The sequence below is a fragment of the Rhinolophus ferrumequinum genome, chromosome 16 (genome assembly GCF_004115265.2).
Source record: "Rhinolophus ferrumequinum isolate MPI-CBG mRhiFer1 chromosome 16, mRhiFer1_v1.p, whole genome shotgun sequence".
In the NCBI taxonomy this organism is placed as follows: Eukaryota; Metazoa; Chordata; class Mammalia; order Chiroptera; family Rhinolophidae; genus Rhinolophus; species Rhinolophus ferrumequinum.
This window is the reverse complement of record NC_046299.1, coordinates 21218870-21242791: the sequence shown is the minus strand read 5'-3', so window position 1 is coordinate 21242791 and position 23922 is coordinate 21218870. Positions and strand designations below refer to the sequence as shown.

Below are 23922 nucleotides of genomic sequence, written 5' to 3'. Positions count from 1 at the left end.
AAACTTAACATAAGACCCAGTCTTATTTTCGGGGAAACATGGTAAGATAAACGATAGCATGCTTAAGTGTTGGCATACTTGCTCTGGAAGAAGATAGCTGCAGATGTATGGTACTTCTTTACAGAAGCCATACACTCGTTTGCTTTTAAAGTCCAACACCGCAGAGGACAGAGGGTGTTCTATCTCATACAGGAATTTATGAATTATTTCATCTATCATCCTCCCTCTTTGATCAGCAATGCTTGTAGAAACTATAAAATTTGAGGAAGAAAAGAGATTATATGCACCATATATTGATTTAATTTTTTTATCATTATGAACAATTATGAAAAGTGAAACAAAAAATTTAAATGCTCAATTGATAATGCATAGCCTATTGGGTGATAAAATATTATTTAAAAACAACTTGGTTCCATTAGAAATAATTGAGGATTAAATGACTGATAGTGGGTAAAATATCTTTTATACGGCCGTGGTTAATTTCATCAATTAAGTAGAGACAGACCATTAAACGAAACTCATGATGGTCTTTAAAATATGGTTAATTAAAATATCAAAGTACTTTGACATCTTTGGCTCTCTTATTCTCCATAATTATATATTTGCAAAATAGCTACCCAGATAGTTATCGAAAACAAAGATTATCTATTTTATCAGACCTCTTTATCCAGAAAGCTTTCTTTATAATTTTATCAGTAAAAGTAACTATACAGTAACCTCTCTGAATTTGACTATGTATATTTAAAAGTACAAAAAAGAGACGTCACAAAATGACAAATCAATTTGACAAAAGTGCCAGTCGATCCTGTTTCTTTTCTCTGGTAATATGACAGGTTCATATGAATGACAAGGACTAGAAGAAAGTCCACATTTCACATTGTTTAGCAGCCACATTTGTTTCACTTTGTAAAATACTCAAAAGGTGGCCATTTTATCTCTTCACAAGTTAAGAGGAGAAAAACAAAACAAAAAAACACTATCACCAGAAAAAAAAAAAAAAGCTATAGCAATTACTTGTCTGATTGCTTGTCTGTTCTTTACCTTGTGGTAGTATTTTAGGCAGAGTAAATATTTGCAGTTTGCTTCTTCCTGTTTGTGGAAGTGAGGAAAGGACCATCACTTTCACTATGTCTGAGTCCAAAAGAGACACTGTAGATATTTGTAAAATGTCTTTGTCCACCTCTGAAAGCAAATGGAAATTAATACTACAAGTGGTCATTGACAAGTTTAACGAATCTTTTATCTTTCCAAGTAAGAGATCATATTATAGAATTGCCTTTACTAAATCTTTAGATCCAAATGTATTTACTGGATATTTAAAGTGACCTTTAAACATAAGTGATGAGGACATTTTGGAGGATTCTCCTGATTATGTCTCAGCTGCCCTATTCAACCCAGCTCAGATGTGCTCAGTTTCTTTCCCAGCCCAAAAGGCCTCCAGAGTCTTCCACGTCCACCCCACTCAACAGCACCTGCATGCTCTGGTCCTTTGAATGTCCACTCTAGCTGGTTTGCTCACTCCCAATATTAGATAAACTCAGGCATCAGTGTTCTCTTTTCATCTGTAGTCAAGGTATTGCAGGTGTGGTGGAAATACACAGGACTTGGGTTTGCCCTCCAGAAATCTAGGTAATCTGACCTCTGCAAGGGGTCATACCTGAGGCCCACTGTGGGTTCTCTCCAGGTTCACTACTCCCACTCTCCATGGGGGCTGTTCTGCATGTGTCCACTTTCTCAGGCCCCCAATAGCAGCCCCTCCCCTCAGGTGTTAGTGGATGACTTTCTCTTGGCGAGGAAGACAAAAAGCATGACACAAACTTGACCTCAACTTGCTTATCCCAAATTTCTCATTTTCTCTGTTTGTTCCCATCCTTCCCCTTCATTTCCTGACATTTTTGTAGAAACAAAATGTAACCCTTTCCGTCTGTGATTTTGAGCTTATGCCTCCAATGTCCTATTAGACCATGTGCTGTCAATTACCTTTTTATTTTCTTGTGTATTTTATGGTTTCTTCTATTCAGCTCTCAAGACTTCCCTATCTTCAAATTAGGAACTTCCTTGAACTCTGCTTCCCCACCACAGCTACCATCTAATTCTCCTTTTTGTCCTGCAGACTTCTTAAATCAGGAGTTGCCACTTCCTGACTTCATTTTTCTGACTGCCACTCTCTCTTTGTCTCTCCACTCCAAAGAAATTACTCTCCCAGGGGTCACCTACGATTGGCAAATACACGAGGGCCTCGTCCCAGCCCTCACCACACTCACCTTCCTCCTTTAAGCTCTTTCTGTCCACAACTTCAAAGGAAGTAGTTCTTCCACCCCACACTCTGATGTGTTAAAAAATGGAATATATTGGCACAACTTGCGTCTACTCTGAGGTCAGCCACAGGTCCTACCATACTCCATGCCATCTAATTTACATATTTAGGTTACCGCCTTGGCCTCATTAAGCAACTGGGTTTGCTTCTACTCTGTCTTTTGGTTGTTTTTTTAATTTTTCAATTACAATTGATATACAATATTATATTAGTTTCAGGTATACAGCACAGTAATTAAACATTTATATCACTTATGAAGTGATCACTCCGATAAATCCGGTAGCCATCTGACACCATACAGATTTATTACAATACTACTGACTATATTCCCCATGCTATACTCTACATCCCCATTACTATTTTGTAACTACCAATTTGTACTTCCTAATCCCCTAACCCCCTTCAGCCACCCCCTTCTACTCTGTCTTCTTAAGCCATCTCATCAGATTCCATGATTTCAAGATCAGAATTCTATCATTAAGCTGTGACCTACATATCTCCATCTCCAAACTGATGCTGAAGAGCCCCAAATGAAGAGCTTATTATTGGTTTCAAATCTACAGAGCTTGTCAGATCACCCTATTGCTCAACCTCCATAACTTCCTTTTTTCTTGAGTTTTTATTTCAATGGGTGACATGACAAGATTCCACCATCCAGGCTAGAAATTCTGGAGTCATTGCCAATCCTTCCCTTGCACATACAACTGAATACCAAGTCCTACCAATCCCATCACTCATAGCCATTCCCTCCTTTTTCTTTCTGTGACTGCATGGGTGAGGCTGCATGTGTGTAACCGCTCTGGGTAAGAACCCGAGCCCTGGAGGCGTATTTCCAGGGTTTGAGTCCTGGCTGCACCACAACCTAACTGCACGATTTTGAGCAGTCCTTAACCTACCTTGCTCTGCCTCAGCTGCCTCATCTGTAAACTAGGACAATAACTGTCCCTACCTCATAAAAGTTGCCTGTAAGAACTAAATAAACACATGCCAAGTGCTTAGAGCACTGGCTATCATATGGTAAGAAATGCCTCAGTAATTGTTGGCTATTATCACGATTAATATCGACCTTGCCTGGGCTACTAGAATGGTTGCCTAACTCATCTTTTTTTATTCCATTCTCTTGCCTTTCTGCTCCATCCTTCACTTGTGCCCAAGTCGTCCTCCAAAAACCAAGTCAAATCATTCAAGTCCCATCTTTGACCCTCCGATAATATCTCATGAACAACAGAGCAAAGTCCAGACTCCCTGGAATGATACTCAAGACACTTAGTCTTCTTTCGGACTTCGCCATCATAATCATCACCCAGCAAACTCTTCTGTTTACCTATTGCACCAGACTTCTTACCATTCCAAGTGCCTTTGCTCACACTTTTATCTTGAGATGAAATACTAACATGCCCCATCTTCCACTACTTTAAACCCTCAGAAAACTCCCCCCAATCCTCTGCACCCCCTCTTATTTATGCCCCCCTTTATCTCTACTCCTTTCCTCATAGCTGGCAGAATTAATCGCTTCTTCCTCTGAGCCCACACAGCACTCTGCTTATGCCTCCCTCACTAAATTGTTTCCTTGACCGTTCCATGCCCCACAGGCCTAGGTTCAGCATTTTATACCTAGCAGGCACTCAGTAATTAAAAAAAAAAAAATGAACGAATGAATTTAAAAAATATATTTTGGGGGAAAATATACATATGTATTTAGTACTGAAGCCAGAGAGACATGTATTAGTTCTTACTGTACATCACATAAGCGCCATCTTGCCTACCAGATCTGTTGTTTGTCTTGGCATTTGGATGAACACTACTGAAAAAGCTGGATAGCATTTTGTTCAAAGAAGAAACATTAAAAATTCATATAATAAAACTTTCTTTAGATATCTTAATTAAATAGAGATCAAACATTATTTTAAAAAACATTTCAGGGACAAACAACCCAAGCCCCTTTTGTAATAACATTAGAAATATTCGGTCATTTCATTAAGTAATGCACTGACTGAGTCAAGAAAATTTAATTAGCATCAACTATGTAGCAAACAGATGTACCAAAAACCTCTAAATATGGTGGGGGGATTCTCCTAAGTAAATTTGAACAGTTATTTAAATGTTTCTCTTTTAGAAAAAACACCACAAATAATTGTCTCACTAGAGCCTCATTTTCACAACCTTGAATTCTTTGGAATAAAGCGACCAATATTTTAGTAAGCATTTTATGTAGTACCTACGAATCCAAGAATCTGAAACATGCTTGAAGGGTTCGCATTGATAACAAAGATGTATCCTTCTGATGTTCCAACTAATAGATACATTCCCCGTTGGTCATAACTAGAAAAGAAGAGATCTGATTTTACTTGTTTCGCTAATACTGTGTTTCCCCGAAAATAAGTCCGGGTCTTACATTAATTTTTGCTCCAAAAGATGCATTAGGGCTTATGTTCAGGGGATGTCATCCTGAAAAGTCATGCTAGGGCTTATTTCCCCCCCCCACCCGCCTTCTTCCACCTCCCCTGCCCACCCCCCACTCGGTTCAAGCCATTGCTGGTTAGGTCTTATTTTCAGGGAAACATGGTAAGATGGTGCACAAACATATTGAATGACAGCACAGAGCTACATTTAAAACCAGTCATTCTTATGGTCTGTGATTCTTAATATTATCTGACCTTATAAAAGCCAAGTGATTACATGTAAATGTAATCATTACATTCTAGGCTAATACTATTTACAAATCTCAACTTATAAATACACTCAAGAAGATTCACTAAAGATGGGCAACTATTTCATCATACATTAATGGAATATGATAATAGAGCTTTCTCGATATTTCAAGTAGAAATAAGCAATCCTCACATTAGTGATGAGTGTGACATTTCAGTACACTGCAGGACCAGTACCTGGCAGGAAGAGGAAGAATGTAGTGAAATGTTGCTACACTTTCATCAAATTAGAAAAAGCAGGAAGATGCAAATGTGGGTAAGAGAGAAGCATCTGAGAAAAAAGAGGCACCAAAAATATGGTAGAAAGGAGCAGGGTGTAAGTAGAGGGAGGTTACAGAGGGAGGTTTCGGGGAAACCTTACCCTGTTTCCCCGAAAATAAGACCTAGCCGGACAATCAGCTCTAATGTGTCTTTTGGAGCAAAAATTAATATAATACCCGGTATTATATTATATTATATTATTATATTATATTAGACTCGGTCTTATATTATAGTAAAATAAGACCCGGTCTTATATAGTAAAATAAGACTGGGTCTTATATTCATTTTTGCTCCAAAGATACATTAGGGCTGATTGTCCGGCTAGATCTTATTTTCAGGGAAACACAGTAGGCAGCAGAACTTGCAGGAACAGCACAGACGGCGGAAAGCCAACTCCTCCAGGCGCTAGCTGGGTAATCGGGGGCAAACCCTCCTCTTAACGTCTCTGAACCTGAATTTCCTCATTTGTGGAACAGGGACAAGCATAATACCTTTCTGACTGGTGGGATGAGGATCACATTCAATAAGGTACAATGTGTGACAGCACCTCAAAGCAAGGCACAAATGTCAGTTCTTATTAATATTTCCTATTGATAAATTAATAAAAGAAAGAATAATAACACATGAGTCCAAATCCAATGTCTCCATGTTACCTTCTTAAAAGTAGTGCTTCAAAAGATTTGAAATCATCTAAATGCCCATCGATATACTGTCTTTTTAAAATGATGTATATTTGTATGGAATACTATGTACCAGTAAAAAAAAAATGAGGACGGTCTTTCTGTGTGGATAGAAAATATTGTCCAAGATACACCATTAAGTGAAACGAAATGAGGTGCAGAACATTGTACATGGTTTGCTCCCCTTTAGAGCAGAAGCAATGACTCTGGAGCCCAACTGCCTGGGTTCAAATCTGACATTTGCCATTTACACCTGTGTGATATTAAGCAGCTTATTGAAACTCTTTGTTCCTCATCTTCTTCATCTGTAAAATGGCGACAACGAAAGTATCTTTCACATAAAGTTAGTACAATAGAAGTGCCTGGCATCCTCCCAGTGCTTGGAAATTTTTTGTGTAAATAAAAGGAAGGACTTATTTTTCTGCCTGTTTCTGGATAAACTATCTCTGGAAAGAAGACATGAGAAGTTGGTAACAGACTGCCTCCAGGGAGGAGACCTGGGTGTTTGGGGACAAGGGTGGGGTGAGTGACTTTTCACTTCACACCGCTCTGTACTTTTTGAACGTTGAACCCAGTCAATATATTAATTGTCAAAACAAAACATGTAACACTGAAAATGTAAAGGAATTATGGCTTCCCTGGAGTTCTCAACAGACGAGGCCTGACAAAGTTGCTGCCAGAATCGGGCAGTACTTACAGGAGATGCTGGACGGAGGATTCAGAGACAAAGGCCTTGTGAATGGCCTGAGGGGATTTGGTGTCCCAGAGGTCAAGGTAGTGGACAGAGCCACCCACGGTGCCCACCGCTGCAGAGAAGGAGGACGGAGAGCAAGCCAAAACCGTCGCCTGTTTAAAATAAACAGATGCTTAACTTTACGATGCCGAAAAACGAAGCCTGCTGTCCTACGTATTGGAATTCTAGTTTATTTGCCACGCCTGCAGAATGAGAAGAGTGGCCAGTGTTGTGTGGATGACAAAGCATACACTCAACATTTCTGAGCTAATTGATTGCATAAGAAGTCACAGGACTTTGCACATCTTATTCTTTTATCCTAAAATTAGAATGATAAAAATATTTAAAAATTTCTTGAACTTTAAACCATGGATTCATTTTTATCCCTAAATGAAATAATTATACCAATTATACCAATAACAATGAAAAATAAAATAAGAAATTTAAAATACATTCCTAGCATCTTTTGGACATCTTTATAAAATGTTCGCACTTTTTAAAAATCAGCATTCATCTGCTGGATAATGGTAGATCTTGGGCTGCTGGTATGACTGAGGAAGAATTCAGAAAACAACCATTATCACTGGATTGTGTATTCAGTCACCAAAGAAATGCATCACAGATTCCTGCTTCTCTCACAGTCGTTTACAGAATATAATGTCTACGAGACTAAATTTGCTTTCATGACACTTAAGAAATCAGATTCATTCCTCTGTAAATTACACTTTGTAGGTTGTTTTGAATAAAATCACAGAACGTTAGAGATAGGAAAGATTTTAGGAGAGAATCATTTCGCAGAGTAGAAAATGGAGGCCAAGAAAAGAGCAACAATTTGTGCCAGGATCCCAGAGCTGGTGTCAAAGCTCAGACGAGTTCTCAGGTGTCCTGCCTCAGTAGAATGCACAGTTTCCCAATTGAGGAAGTTTTTGTTTTAGTTTAAAAAGTGAATTTTCTAAGGCTTAACCCAGTTGAGTCTTTAGTGGTATCTCAGTGTGACACTAGAAACAAAATAATGAGGTTTTTTTGATTGTTTTTAAACTGAAAGACTTTATGGGAGCTGTGTGTGCGTTTGTGTTGCATTCTCAAAATATTCAGTTGAGATCATCCTCCATTCCAGAGCAATAGTGGGCTAGGGTAAAAATATACAGCAATATCTGGAGGGTCTCATGTACCCTCACCATCAAGGAACCATCAAGGGAAGTTTGGATCTAGGTATCCTGCCATCACAGTGCTGGGCCAGGATCTCTGCGGAGTACCACCTAAAACGTTCCTGGGGAACACAGTCCCGGGCTCAGGCAGGGAGACCTGGCCTCAGCATAACTGGGTCAGTCTGCTTCTCATTTCCCACAGGGCAGCAGTATCCTCCACCGTGAGGTAAAACTGCTGACTCTCCCCAGTGTGGGCTGAACCGCATGAGTGTACCACGCGTGGCTTGAAGCTCAGTGAAGGTTTGTCAGATTAACTGTGAAAGTTGTTGGAATCTCTTCCCTCTGGTCAGGCGAAGGGAAGATGTCTGAAGCAGAAAGCAGGCCTTCCAAAGGTGCCTATTTCCCTCCTTAGCCAAGAAGAACAAGGTCAGTCCTGATTATACAGGCCCTTGGGTGGGTTGTTAAACATCTGTATGTCTCTTTTCTGTAAAAGGAGATGTGATCAGATGAACTTCAAGACCTCTACTAGTTCTAGTAATTTTAATAAAAATAAATATATATAAGCCTTTGTCACACAGGTTGTGGAGTCTACTAATATTTTAGTCATTTAGGTAAGAATTTTTATCTCTACCATTTGGGGTGAATTTTATTTATCCCACTGAATTATGTCTCTTTTACATTCTATAATCCTCCTCGTATGTATAGCATGATGCTTCATCTTGTTTTATCATTGAGATTTTAATTTTACAAAGGGAAAAGAAGGATTGTAGATAACTTCCCTATCTACTACCAAAGTCTGTAGCTCATCTAGAACTGTGTAATACAGCAAATGATGATAATTTAATAAAAAATTGTATTACCATTGTTTGGTCCTCTTATTTTTAGAAATAGTATTTTATGTAAAATGCACTGAGAACATGGCAGACATAATAGTATCACCTTATGGCCACCTTATGGCAGGTATTGTGAGAAACTATGGTTTGCCACCCAGCACTCGTACACCCACCCTCCTCTAGAAAATTTCTTGAATATCCACCCACCTCTCTCCTATTTTCAGCATTGAGTGGAATAGATCTGACTCCCATTTCTAGGGGTAAGCTTAAGCCAATTAACATTTCTGATCCCCCTGTCCACAGTGATTAGTTCATGGACGTTAGTAAGACATTAGGAAATATTTACCATGGAATTATTCTAAATATATAAGCAAAAATGCAATAAGGCATCTGGTAACAAATATTGCCACAGACTTTTGACATGTGAATATGAAAAAGCAGTTTGGATTAGAAATCAATATTTTTTTTAAAAGTCCATTTATAAGGCACACTTACTGAGATTTTCAGATAAATCCTGCTGACACAAGCACCATCCTCCATAGACCAAATACAAACTTCCCCTGAATGTGTGAGTGTCTGTAAAAGAAAAGAAAAATAAAACGCTAAATGGAAAATAAGACTGCTATGGAAGCATGTTTTAAATTCCTTTTTCCCCCCAATTTCTTTTCCTCTTTGTTTCTTTTTTTCTTTACTTTTTAAAAAATCCCTTTCTAATATGTCAATCACTCAGATGATTTGGTATAAAATTTCATTTTATTTGTGTGGATTATAATTACTTTACAATCTCAACATAAATACTCCTGATTTAAACAAATATTAACTATTATCTTTAATATAATTTGAGTGACATAAAAACCAATTAAAATTAAACAAATGAAAGAATTTTTTACGTGTAATGTAACTCAGATAAAAGTTACTTGGAAATTCAGTGGGATTATTGCCTAGTGAATGAGCCTAGAAATAGAAAATAATACATTTAAAAAAAATTAATAGCCCTTGCTTTTAAGAGCAGTTTTAGGATTATAGAAAATTTGAGCAGAAAGTACAGAGTTGTACATACCTTCTCCTCCACATACACACAATTCCCATATTATGGACATCTTGCATTAGTGTGGTAAATTGTTATAATTGATGAGCCAGTACTGATACATTATTATTGACTAAAGCCCATAGTTTACATTATGGTTCACTCTTTGTGTTATACGTTCTATGGGTTTTGACAAATGTATAATGACATGTATACACCATCACAGTACCATACAAAATCGTTTCACCGCCTTAAAAATCTTCTGTGTTCCACCTCTTAATTTCTTGCTAACCTCCCTCTCCCCACCGAACCCCTGACAACCACTGATTTTTTTATTGTCTCCATTGTTTTGCCTTTTCCAGAATGTCATTTAGAGGGAATTGTATAGCCTTCTCAGATTGGCTTCTTTTACTTAGCAAAATGCATTTAAGGTTCCTCTATGTGTTTTCATGGCTTAATATCTTATTTCTTTTTAGTGCTGAATAATATCTATTGTGTGGATGCACTATGGTTTGTTTATCCATTTTCCTAATGAAGGACATCTTGGTTGCCTCCTCTGGTGTCCTTTTTTTTTAAGAAAAAACTTTGTCTCCTGTTTTTTCTTTGGATTTTCCATGAGACATCTTAAATAAGGTCTGAGATGTGCAGATTGTTCAGTTGTAATCCCCCTGGTACTGGCTCCAGAGGTGGTTTCTACTTCTGGCCATCTTTCCAAAAGCTGTGGTTCTCTGTATCTGCCTGTCTGTCTCTATAATTTTGGGGCCAGAGGTTTTCCCTATGACTTTAATTCTTTGATGGATCTAAGAAGAATTGTTGATTTTAAATTTGTTTAGTTATTTTCTTGTAAGGCTCCTTATATGCTGGACTGGAAAACTAAAGTTCACATTGTTCATTTTTACAAATAATTTTTACTCTTTCACAGGGTCAAGGCTGAAAGCAGCTGAAAATAACTGCAACATCATATAATTTAAGTGCTGTTTTGTTTTGTTTTTTAATATTAGGGAGTGGGTAACATAAAAATATGGATCAAGTATCTAAATCCAAAATATGAAAATACTGTATGATATTTTTAATTGAATTGAAACAACCATAGAAAAGACATAATTCTTACCAGAGGACACATGGAAGAAAAATCATATAATTAGAATCTCAAGATTGGAAGACACCTGATGTGTTACCTATTCTATAGCCTATGTTTTTTTTTTTTTTTAATTTGCTAGAACTCCCCAAATTTTAATGGATTTGTTGGTAAATCATATGAAAAGTGAAATATGTTTCTTGAGATAAACAACAGGTAAACAGTTAAACACCAGGAAAAACGTTTCTTTTCTAAATGTAGAGGGTATTTATTTCTTCTAAGTAGACTGAATTCATATGTAGTGCATGGCAACTATTTCACTTTCATACTCATATGGTCTGCATCACTCTGAAAGACGATAAATACTAATAGTTTGAGTGTTGATGACTCATTAGCAATGAATGTGTTTAAACTTTTGGCTTAGAAAGTTTGTATGGTGACTACAAACAGCATTGCTCCTAAAAGTTCAATTGCTTTAGCCATTTGCAGACCCCTAATATTACAGAGTCCCAATACGATGATGTCATTCTAACAGGGGATAGATTTCAAGATGAAAGTGGTTGGCATTTCTACCACATCTTCAAGAATACCCTCTGCCTCTTATTTGCATCAGGGTGCACATGAACTTCCAAAATCGCGTCTTTAAATCTTACTGTGAAACAATAAAATATTCCTTACCATGCAGTGTTTGTTTCCAGGTGTGATAAAGTCAACTGACTGAAATTTCCCATCACAAGCCTCTAGGATTTTATTCAAGGTTGGCTCCTCACCAAAAGTGTAAATATAAACAGATCCCTGTTAAACATATCAAAAAGAAAAAGAAAAAGAAAGGAAGGAAGGAAGGAGGAAGGAAGGGAGGAAGGAAGGAAGGAAGGAAGGAAGGAAGGAAGGAAGGAAGGAAGAGAAATAAAGAAAATTAATGCAATTGTTGTGTGGGCAGTTCAACAAATATTTATTAAATGCCCACTGTGAGCAAAGCACTACATAGGAATAGGTGATGGAATATTAGAGATCAATTTAGGAAGGCCCTGACCTTGAGGAACTTAAAATCTAGATGCTTGATTTGTTTTTTGTTATTGATTCATTCATCATTTAAAATAATCAATAAATAGGACTTTCTTTTCTCCAACTACAAGCATTTGTTTTTTAAGTTGTAAAGCATAACGAAAAGCTTTTTTTCTGACTTTAAAAATAATTTGATGCAGAAAACTTGGAAAATGTGGAAAAAGTTGTTAAGATGAGTTAAATCCCATCGCATACTATGAAAACTTTTAATAAGCCTTTGTGGTAATTGTGGAGGTATGACCAAAGTTGTCACTTTATGACTTGTTTACCATTCTCAGGTCCCAAATTCACCTCTCAAAAAAAAAACAACAAAAAAACCTATCCTGTAAGTTATACATTTATACATCTCTGCCAAGTAACTATAATATGCTACCATCACTTAACTAGCAATAAGAAGTCTGCTTTCTACTAATCACAAGTTCTTCAAGTTTATTTGAGTTAAACATGAATATTTTTTGTTCTTATTTATATAAAAAATACAATTCTGTAGAATCTAAAATCTGGTAGGTATTTACTGATCTTACCTTTCATTTATTACTTCTATAAATATTAAATGGATACACTGTGCCAGACATTGCTCTGGATGCTGGGGCTACATCAGAGGACAAAATAGACAAAAAGTCCCTGCTCTCGTGGAGCTTACATTCTACTGGGGGATTTGGCCATAGTTTGCTGACCTCTGCACTACATGGAAGATATAGTCATTATTTCTTAGTCACATTATTGCCACATAGAAATCAGCTGTTAGTCTAATTGAAATTCCTTTGAAATAATCTTTTCTTTCTCTCTGACTGCTTTTAAGATTTTCTCTTTATCTTTGGTTTTCAACAATTTCACTTTGTTAATTTCAAAGTGAGGATGACTTTTTATGAATCCTGCTTGGGATTCACTGGTCCTGTAAATTGAATCTGTAAATGCATGTGTTTAATCAGTTCTGAAAAATATCTCTTTAAATATTGCCTCTGCCCAACTTTGTCTCCTTTCTGGATTTCAAACATACTCACTCGGTTGTTAGATCTCAGTCTATGTTTGGGTGGGTTGACTCTACCCAGTGTCCTAGGGTAGGCATGTGATTTAGGCCCAGCCAATCAGAGCTTAGAATCCATGTGGACATAGTGACTGACCCATGGAGAGAGAGGTGACCCAACTTAGTACAATGAATCTAGATTCTAGGACATTTTTACCCACCTCATATCTTTCTACCAGAGTCACTGAAAAGATAGATAGATATACTGAGTTACAGGGAGCTCTCGTGACACTACAGGGGAAAGGCTGCATGGGAAGGGGGGCAGCAGAGAGGAAAGAGAGTCAACAGATAGTAGAAAAACAAGGCCAGTGGTATTATGGGAGACCCTGGATTCAGATCAACTCTTTGCCCTTTCAGTTACATGCAAAAAAAAAAAAAAAAAAAAAAAATCCCTTTGTTATTAAGGCCTTTTAAATTTTTTTTCATTCGCAACTTAAAGAGTCTTGACTAGTAGAATATCATTATGCAGCATATTCTGCCCTTATTCCTGTCATGCAATGAAAATAATATCTGAAATTTTCATATTAAGAAATCACCATCAAGCATACCTTGTCTGTTTGAATCAGCAAGCTTTTGTAATTGGGAGAAAACATCAAATGCTCCACAGGCTCTTCAACCTGAAGAAAATCCTCTACTTTGTAATATGAATCCTTAATAATAAAAGAATACACAAAGCCATCCTAGAGACCAAAAACAATGAAATAAATGCAGAAAATCAGTCTGAGTCAATGCACAGTATACTTTCCCTCATCAGACAAGCTAACGCTTATTGATTGCCACCTACTGTTTATTTTCTGAATCATCATCTGTTTACATTATCTAGAATCTCCTGTCTTCTTATTTTTATTTAGGTAACTTGTAACTATGTTTCCTGGTCAAGTTTCATTTTTATCTCTCTGTGACATCTTTTTCAATTACCAAAAAATTTTACTGATCTCCTTTCCTTGAACTTCTCTAGCATCTATATTCTTATCACATTCTTTATTACATAGGAGGTAGGACAAATGAGGCAGATTTATTGTGGGGCTTATATGCATACATGGCAGTCTCCTTAATTCTAGTCTTATTAAGTACACTAGTCTTAATGTATGTTCTTTAATCATTTTGTGTATTTCTTATCTCCTTAAATGACCCAATGGTAGGTAATGTGCTGTTTCCTTTGTATTTTCCTGTCCAGTTTCTCTCACAGCACTAGAAACATGGCAAGTGTCCAATAAAAATGGGTTGCTTGGTTAGTTGAATCCTTGGTTGTAACCAGATTTAGGTTGATTTAACTACTCTCATGAGGAATTTGAGTTAATTCTACAATAATGAAGAGGCTTTGGACAAATTCATCCATCATTTCTAGATCAGACCCCAATATAACTAAAAGGAGGCATTTGTGAGATGGCTGGGTTCAGACACTTGGAACCTGGGGAAGGAAACATGCAGGTGCTTTGTCAAAGCTTGTCATCACTCTCTATTCCTCAACAGAGCAGATGCTCCAATCATTCCTTTAAACTAAGTTGAAGAAAACACCAGGACAAGAGTCACAAAAGGCCACAAATGCAAACTAAATGTAGGAGGTGGGTACTGTTCATTGCAAGGTTAGGGGCAGGGGATTACAAGTTGAGTTTATGAGCTCCAGATTGCTTCTCACTGGTGGAGCTACATCTCTCACCCTGACCTCACTGCCTAGGTGCCCTCAGGGTTTTGGGGATATACTCTGTGCCAACAGAAGAGATTACGCTAACAGTGGTCTCGGGACAGCTCCCAGTACACCTGAGAGTTTAGTCTAGGTTGGCTCCAAACCTTAGCATTGATTACCACAGCATGGCAAAGTAACATGGTCTGACCACTTTTCATATGTACTGAGGCTGAATGAACTCGGTAAGACTTGGTTCCATCATCAATAGTTTCTACTTGATAGGGTTGTTGTGAAGGACAATAAGATAATACAAGCAAAGCACTGAACGTGGTGCCTGGCACAAAACAAGCATCAAGTAAATGAAGGCTGTTAATAGTAATTCTGACATAGGCAATAACAATATGATACAGGAAAGCAAAATGGACACACACAAGAGGCTAAGCTGAAGCTTAGACAAAAGATTACATTTGTGCCTGACAACCTAATATATTAAGTGCACAAACAGGCATGGAATTGGGTGACGTATATTAGGAGGTTTTTTTGTGGGGGAGGAGGGGACATGGAGTTTTAAAATTTTATTTTTGCCTATTTGTAATAAGATAGATATACGGTAGTTCATTATACTGTGATGATACTTTTGTATATATTTGAAATTCTTCATAATAAAACGTTTTATAATAGCATCCAAAGAGGACACAATTTCAGTTAATAATCTGATAGAATCTGACATCCCAAATTATGGCTCATAATAATAGATGGCAGCAAATGGAAACTGTATATTTTCTTGAAAGCAATTAATTTTGAAAAAAAAATACATTACAATTCCAGAAGCAAGGACGCCTCCCTTCTGATATACCAAGGTGGCTGGACTGATAAAATTTCTTTCATCTTTTGGAAAAGGAAAACAAGATAAAACAGTTGACACATAATTAAAAGTACAATACAAGGTAATTAATTTCATTTGCTTTCCTAGAACTATTTATTTCTTTGTAATCTTTTTTTCTAAAAATCAACTTCATATTAGAATATGTGCTATACCTCCCAAACAATGAATAATAAAAGCTGCTTAGTAATGATTACTGATAAAAAGCACATGAATTGTTTTATGGTTGGTATCATCAGATCTATATAATATCATAGGATTATTTAGTAAATATTTTTTCTTTTTTAGGAAAGCATTGTCAGAGAGTTTGAGGCCAGAAAAAAGAAACTATATTATTATCATCAAGCTGTACACTTAGGACTTGTACATTTTATGGTATGTAAATTCATACCTTAGTAAATAAACCTCAGTGGATAGAAGAAAGTAAAAAGTTCTATCAGAGCATTTGTTATTAGTAAAATATTGCCTTTGTATGTTGTAACATATATTGCCCTTATATGTTAATTATAAATAAAATATTTTCCTTGGTAGAAAATAACAAAAGCATATTATTTCTTATGTAGATAAACTATGAGAACTGCAAGATCAAAAGCTCAGATGGCATCCATCAAATTATTTGTTTACTGCATATTACATGTTGGGCATTTTGCCAGATGCTAAGAAGCATACTGTCCTTTCTTTCAAGGACGATATACTTCCCAGCAGTCCCATTTTTCCCAATCCAACTACCACTGGAGTCCAGCTTCTTATGACTCCTCCCCAAGTCTAGGTGCCTGCTGCCTAGAGGATAACCACTAGCTTCCAGGATTGTCCTTTCCTGAATGATGGCTAAATTAATCTCCCCAAGCACAATTCAAGTTAGGGTACATCCCTATTCAGGAGTTTCTGATGTCTGCCCACTATCAGCTGAATTAAGTATAGGTGTATATATTAAGTATATACACCTTAGCCGGACATACAAGGTTAGCTATAGCGTCGACGTCCCTTCATTCCCCAGTACATCTGTGTAAAACTTGATGCTCCAGACAAATTGGACCACTTCTTGTGTCTCCACCTTCCCCATGTTTGTTTTGTCTACACAGATATCATTGCCCAAAAGTCCACCTACCCTTATCTCTGGCTGCGAAACCATCCTTCAAGGCCATTTCAAATGCCACCTTCAGAATGACTTAACAGCAACAACAAACCTTCATTTGGCCTGTTTCCCTCCTCTGAATTCCCACAGCACTTTGTGAAGTTCTCTCTCAGTGAAATGAGAAATTACATGACTACTGGCTAGAATTACATGACTACTAGTCATATATTCTCTTTAATAACATAAATCCCTGGAGGGTAGAGATTATGAGATTATATATTTGCCATCTATGTCAACTCTGGAGCACCTTGCTTAATGTTTTCCACATTATAGAGGCTAGATAAATGTCTACTCCAAAGCATTTATAATAAACCATGAAAATTATTATAAACAGTATACAGGAAGGAAATAGTGAACAATATAAGACTACACATGATTAAATCCTAAATTGTGTATAGCATATTACAAGTCTGCTAGGAGTTTGGCGACGAGAAACATTGTTTTATAATTCATTTTACAAACAGATGTAGATGCTAATTTACTCTGCAGCAATCTCTGGGATTACATTTCAGAGCCAAAAAATGAGTAAAACACAGTTGCTGACTTCCAAGACTTGATGACTATGGGCAAGACAGACATGCACTGGACATTGTCATAGCACAGGATGAGGCTGTACCAAAGCAGTGAGTCTGATGGAACCCCAGACAGGGACACCCAACTGTGCCTGAAGGTTGGGGTGAGGATAGGGAAGGCTGGACAGAGGACAATTTCACCAGGTAGACAAGAAAGAGGAGGACATCCCAGACAAAGGTAACTGGAAATGCCAGCAGGCAGAACTGGGGGAGAGCACAGAAAAAATGAGAACTTCTAAAAAGGCTCAAGTGGGAGGAGGTGACACTGGAAAGGCAGGCCAGAAAAGAGGCTTACGTTTTAGAGATATGTAGGATGGCTTTGTGGATGAGAGATTAGAGAGCGAACTAAGCCTGGAGGGTACAAAGGAGAGCAAAGGGAAGATAGTGGGGCTGGGGGAGGAAAGGCAAACCTTATGGTCTGAGGTTTATCAGTGAAGTGTGAATCAAGGAATGGGGGAGGGAGTAGATGAAGGACCCAGCAGTTGGGAAAACTTGCTGTAGGATGTGGTGTTTGAGCTGGGAACTGGAAGATTCAGAGAGCAAAGTGTCACGGGAATAAGCTAGGAGGCATGTCTGTGAAATGAGATGGAAGAACTGACTGGCTAGACAGAAAATTCACACTTGGGAATAGTAGGAACTAATACCAATGGAGCTGGTAGGGTCAGATTAGAGAGAGCTTAAAATCAAGGCAGAGCAGTCCTTGAATAACAGGTTGAAAATGGTCTTCAAAAAGGGCAGTTTGGCAGGGATGAGCTGCCTGGTTTGGGTCAGTTGTAGATTAAGGTCAACGAAGTCAGTCATAAGTTGCTGCAAAAATCAAGGTGTGAAATAATAAGAGCAAGTGGAATACAGGGTGCATTGGACAGGTTTGGAGAGCTTGCCTTGGCAATGCTCCCTTCTCGAAGAGTCTATACCTACACCCTTCTGTGACTGAGGCCCAACTCTGGCCAGAGCTGACGGGACCAGGAATGGACACCAGACCTAAAGAGAATAGATAGGTTCTCTTATGAATTCTAATTGCTCAACATAAAGGTAATTTTCAAGATGGCGGTCGGATTTAAAAGAGAAGACCATTACAGAGAAGGGGGTAGAGAGCGGGAGAGGACAGGAAAGAACATGATTAGCTTATTAAACAAAACGGGCATATGTAGGGGAAAGGATAGAACATAGCAGCTAAGAATTTGGACTCTGAAGTCTTGTTGACCAGATTCAGGTATCAGCTCTGCAGTTTACCAGTTATGTGAATTCAGGCATATTTGTTAACCTCTCAATGCCTCCATTTCCTCATCTATATCATGGAGACAAAAATGCATCTCTTTGTAAAGGTTTTTTGAGAATTACATGAAATCTGCCATTTTGAGTGACAGCAGAATGCCTAGAGCATAGAACATTTGATAAACATTAGCTAGCTAAAAGGAATAGGACTTGGTAACTAACTACAGGAGTAAGGAGAAGAAGGAATTAACGATGTCTCTAAAAAAGGAAAATTGGAAACAAAACTTCCATCATCGAATAAGAAACCATCACCAATGGCTACACTTTTAGAAACACGAAACAAAACAGGTTCTTACCCATTGGTAGTCTGTCTTCTATCTTATTAAGAATAGTGACCTTCCAGTTTTCTCCGTTAATCACTAAAAGATGACCCTCTTCACAGCCAACATACAGGTCATTTGTTGGAGTCCAGCAGTGCATAGTTGGATGAAGCAAAGGATATAGATCATCTTTGGGCTTCAGGGGAAGATTAGAAACCTTGTGTTAAGACAACAATCATGGCACAAGAGCCAGAGAAATACCCATCAAAACAATTTCCAACAGGAATCAAATAAATATGGACATACATATATTTATTGGTACATTTGCCAAGAGCTAAGGGAACTTCCTTCCTCCAGTTCTCTCACTACATTTTAATTTACTAGGGAAAAAAAATAAGTCATATTTGCCAACACATTCAGAATTCTAGCGTCACAGATTTTTGTGAAAGTTTTGAGTGATATCTTCTACACTGTTTCTTGGTGGACTTTTTTTGTATCTTGAATCTAAGAAAGTCATTGTCTAGCTACAATCACCCTTTCTGAGGAAGACTTTTGTCACCATTTCTCCCTCCTCGTTCTGCAGGGGGCATGGATGTGCTTTTCCTGTAGTGGCTATGGAGAGATTGGCCTAGATTCTCTGCTTAGTTAGCTTTCATGGGGAATGAGAAGAAGGGCTCTTGTCTGTTTCTGGTGGCCTTTCTAATTTGGTTCATGAGACCTCCTACATGACTGATTCCATGGAAAACTCAAAGAAAAATCTATGGGACATATCTAGAAGAAAAGCTGGCTTTGAGGACTGAAAATAATATGGACCAAAGATCTAAGGCAAATTTTTCCTGTAAAGGACGAGGGAGTGAACATTTCAGGCTTTGAAGACCACAAAGATCTCTGTCACATATCCTTTTTTTTTTTAACAACCCTTTAAAAAGTATAGAAAACATTCTTAGTTTGGGGCCATCGTAGTTTGTTGATTGCTGCTTTAGGCAGTAATACTCAGAATGATGCCCCTGCAGCTGTAAATGTTTGTGTCAGCACAGAGTAGGCCTTTTTATAAGCCTAGGACCACCTGCTCTCCTTCCTCAAGGTCAAGATAGCTGTGGCAGTTATTCTGGGCACGGCCCCTACCCCCCATCCCAGCACCAATTTAAGATTCTGAATTCAGGATACAGTAATATCGTACTTCTTCCTTTCTATTTAAACAAGTTAAACATACTAACTTACATTTGTTTGTTTAATTTGTATTGAGAACACAATGTTTAGGATTATCTGAGCTTTGTGTTATGCTATGCTATTAATATTATTTAGAATTGCATTAGCTACAACATAATGTCTTTGTTTTCTTTAGGCATCCTTATACCCACAGGAACAGACAACATTTTTAATAAGCCTTTGGGCAAACTACGAGAATTGTTAAATTCCTTGAGAGTTCCATGTTTATTTCATTCATTTATTCGTGCCTCTAACAAGTATGTATTGGATACTTATTACATTCCAGGCACTGTTCTAGGCACAGGAATGTGGCAGTGGACAAAACACAAAAAAATCCCTGCCCTCATAGGGCTTACATCCTGATGAGTGGAAACAGAGTAAAAATAAGTCAAGAAGTAACATATATAGAATAATATGTATTGAAAAGTGCTGTAGAGAAAAATAAAGCAGGGTAAGTTGGAAGTGGTTCCACAGTTGGGGAATACTTCAAACCATGTAGACAGTGACTTTTCCATTCAAAACTTCCCAATGTATGCAAGCCACCTTTCTAATACATACTCAACTGATTGAATAATATGTATATTATATACTAGTTTTTTAATTTAGAAAAGGTGTGTAGTTTCAATGTACAGCAGGTTTGAAACTGCTAAATTAACTAATTCTGCTAGATTCTCAACTAATATAAATTTGTTGCATAATTGATATTTCAACAAACATTTATTGAGTGTTGTTCCAAGTCCTAAGGAATTCCTCTTCTCAGTACAACAGTCACCAATTGAAGGAAGAAGTAATATCAACAAATATCAGAATCAAAAAAACATGGTAGGTTATAGTAGAGGAGTGTTTAAAAACTATGGGCACAAGCATAAGAAAGCAATTGGTTCTTCTTGGTGGAGTGAAGGAAGTACAGAGAATTATCATTTGGGATGGACCTTGAAATATGACTAAGACAGAAATTATACATAGGAGCAATCATCACGATAATTTTGAAAAGGATAGGTTAACTTTGTATAGTTGGTCTATTTCATGTCCTCATACCCTTGGATTGTTAGAAAATACATACTTGAATAACAATGTGGCCACCCAGTAAACCAAAAAAACAAAAGGGACAATACTACCCAAATGGATTAAACTGCTGCTAATTAATGACATTTTTGTGGTGTCTGAGACCTAACTCATAGAAAAGAATTACTCACTGAACACCGTGGTATAATCACCATTGTTTAAAAGTTTCTTGCGCTATCTTGATGACATATAAACTTAGACTATAAATCACAGAGGATAGATAGATGATGTAATACAGAATTGTACACCTGAAATCTATGTAATTTTACTAACAATTGTCACCCCAATAAATTAAAAAAAAAAAAATCACAGAGGAACAGATTCTTCCTGGTATAGCAATGGGCTCAAAATCTTAAAAACACACACACATCTGGTTCTCACACCAGTGAATCTGCATATGCGACAGAAAGTGAGGATTAAAAATTGGAATTTTATGACCTTGGAATTTTAAACTAGTATTGTATGTGGCCTTTTTTTTTGAGGAAGGCACAGCTCACAGTGGCCCATGTGGGGATTGAACCGGCAACCTTGGTGCTGCCAGCACCATGCTCTAACCAACTGAGCTAACCGGTCACCCCATGGCTTTTCTTACTTCAGGATAAACCTGTGCTTCCTATTACTTCCTTTCATCAATAAATATGTTCTGTACTTTTTAATTCTAAAAAACTTGAGAATTGTAAAAGAAAAGGTGCCAACAGTATTTAAAAATATTTGTTGATAACACCATCTCCTCGTTCAGTCCTCTGGAATCATAAACCAAACATTATGGTCACTTGAAGACCAAACATGAAACATGTGAGTCCAACTTAATATTGCTTTAGAAAATATAAACACATAAATGTGTTTCCGAATACTTGAGTTTATAAAAGAGATTCGTATTTAACAACTTGTTGCTTTTTTTTTTCCAAGGGAAAAAAGGTAGATGGAAAAAAGAAACTGGATACCTGAGATTAAATTCATTGTCTTGGATCCAATTTCTGGCCAGATAACATCTGCCTTTGATTTCCCTCATGCTACAACTAGATTCCCTTTCTAATGCCCTAAATAAGTTGGGTAATGTGACACAGGCCTATTTATGCCCTTCTAGTGTTAGCTACAAGAGAGATATGGGAGTATTTAATGTTTGTAATTTTGTAAAAGTCCACAGCTTGTCAATTTTTAAGACTCTTATATAGTCATTATTCATTTCTTTACCTTTGGTACCTAGGTCACAAAAAATGCTATTCAAAGGAAGATGCAGAATCAAGACATTTGAAATCTATTTTTTGGTTATGCTTTCACTCATTGTACAAACACTAATTAGTGCTTTAGCCATTTTTCTCACCTCTTTACCTATAAAATGAAAAAATAAATACTGGGAAAGTTAATTTCTAATTTAAATGCAAAGTGTATATATGGCTTTAGTAATACTCCTTGTATGATTTTGAGATGTCAAACTTTAACATTAAATTTGTTTTCAGAAAAAGGTTAAAATGCACTGAGTACAAAAGTGCTAGGAAATAAAGATATCTGTTTAATTATGAGCATTTTTTAAAATGGTAACTCCATATTTAAGTATTTAGGAAAGGCATTTCATAGCATTTTTCAAATCATAAGGACAATTGCCTGAATTTTAAGTGTTTTATGTAGGATTTATCATGCTGGTGCAAAATATGAAAGATGAGGGCTCCTACATAGATTTACTACAGAAAAAGATTTGAGATAGTTGAAAATTTGGGGTCTTAACCATCATACACTAAACATAGAAAAACATTTTTTCAAGTTGTAAACCCTGATGTTTGATCTATTTGTGTTTACTTTGCTGCCCCACTGTGGCTGAGTGTGGTTGTATTTCCAAGGCAAGATCTGTGCTATTAAAAGGAATTAGTCATTTTCTGTAATTTAAAAAGCGAGTGTCATCCTTTAGAGCAGGGTTGTCAAAACTGCGGCCCGCAGGCCAACTGCGATCTGCAATCCATTGTTAATTGGCCCACAGCAAATTCCAAAAATACATTTAGTTTACTTAAATAAACCAGGTGAGGCAATACGTACTTTACCTCGAGTGAGTGGCCCGGCTGTTTGTGTATTTTACCGCATATGGCCATTGGTAAAAAACGTTGAAAAAAGTTTGGACACTTCTGCTTTAGAGGAAACACAAAGCATACAACCATTTCTCTTGCTTGCCAGAGATTTTTTAAATAAACTACTTACCACATTGAATTATTTTGAACATCTACAGCTTAATTCTCTGCAGTGGTCAAAAATTTTTGGGAACCTGTATCTCTTTTATCCTCAGCTTGGAGTTTTAACACAAGCATTAGCATAATACAGGTTGGAGAGGTTTAGAATCAAGCTCCTTACCTTCATCTCAAAGGCCCTGCATGTGCTACTTCTGCTCCCTCCCTGCCTGCCTCTTGAACATCACCTGCACCTCACACCCACTGACTCCCCCCTTTTCTGTGCTCTAGCTACACGGGACTTTTCTCAGCTCCTCAAACATACTGAACTCTTTTCTTCCCCCAGGACCTTTGCACATGCAATTCTCCCTCTGCCTAAACACTCTACCCTGTAGCATGAGTAACACCTCCTAGTCGTTAAGTCTCAGCTTAAGTGTCACCTCCTCAGAGGCCTTCCTTCTCCAGCATATGTTAATCTTGTCCTCACCTCCATCCCTCATTTATCCTGTTATAGTAATTATCACATTTTACAATGATTTAATGCATTTCTTTCCTTTGGTATTGTTGCTCTGTCTTCCTGTTAGAATGTAAGCTCTGAGGCAGGGATTATTATGCCTGGTTGGTCACCCTGTGACCCCACTGCCTACAACAGTTCCTGCTACATAGAAGGAACTTGATAAATCTATTGCATGAATGAAAGAATGAATGTGCAAATGTTGACAAACTCCTTTTCGAAACTTCCTTCCACTGTTTTCCATACAGTGGAAACTTCCTTCCACTGTTCTCTCCTTGATTTGCTCCTACCTCTGTGACTGTTCCTTCTCAGACTCCTCTTCTTCCTCCTAACTCTTGGCTCTCAG

The 23922-nt window shown here is 37.4% G+C and overlaps 1 protein-coding gene across 6 annotated transcripts in view; it reads right to left on the bottom strand.

Annotated features, from left to right (window-relative positions):
* The window catches only part of CFAP43 (cilia and flagella associated protein 43), a 76635-nt gene that overhangs the window by 43330 nt on the left and 9383 nt on the right, over positions 1-23922 (bottom strand). For 5 of the 6 annotated variants that reach the window (XR_004425303.1, XM_033130447.1, XM_033130449.1 and 2 more), the window contains exons 6-14: positions 18669-18828; positions 15328-15395; positions 13429-13560; positions 11467-11583; positions 9179-9259; positions 6667-6815; positions 4536-4639; positions 1042-1182; positions 79-251 (exon numbers count right to left, since the gene is read on the bottom strand). Coding sequence is in view for 5 of the 6 variants with exons in the window: in XM_033130447.1 (XP_032986338.1) it covers positions 79-251; positions 1042-1182; positions 4536-4639; positions 6667-6815; positions 9179-9259; positions 11467-11583; positions 13429-13560; positions 15328-15395; positions 18669-18828 (1125 nt within the window). In the remaining variant the exon portion in view is untranslated. The remainder of the gene's footprint in view (positions 1-78; positions 252-1041; positions 1183-4535; positions 4640-6666; positions 6816-9178; positions 9260-11466; positions 11584-13428; positions 13561-15327; positions 15396-18668; positions 18829-23922) is intronic. The other variant, XM_033130448.1, reaches the window with a different exon arrangement.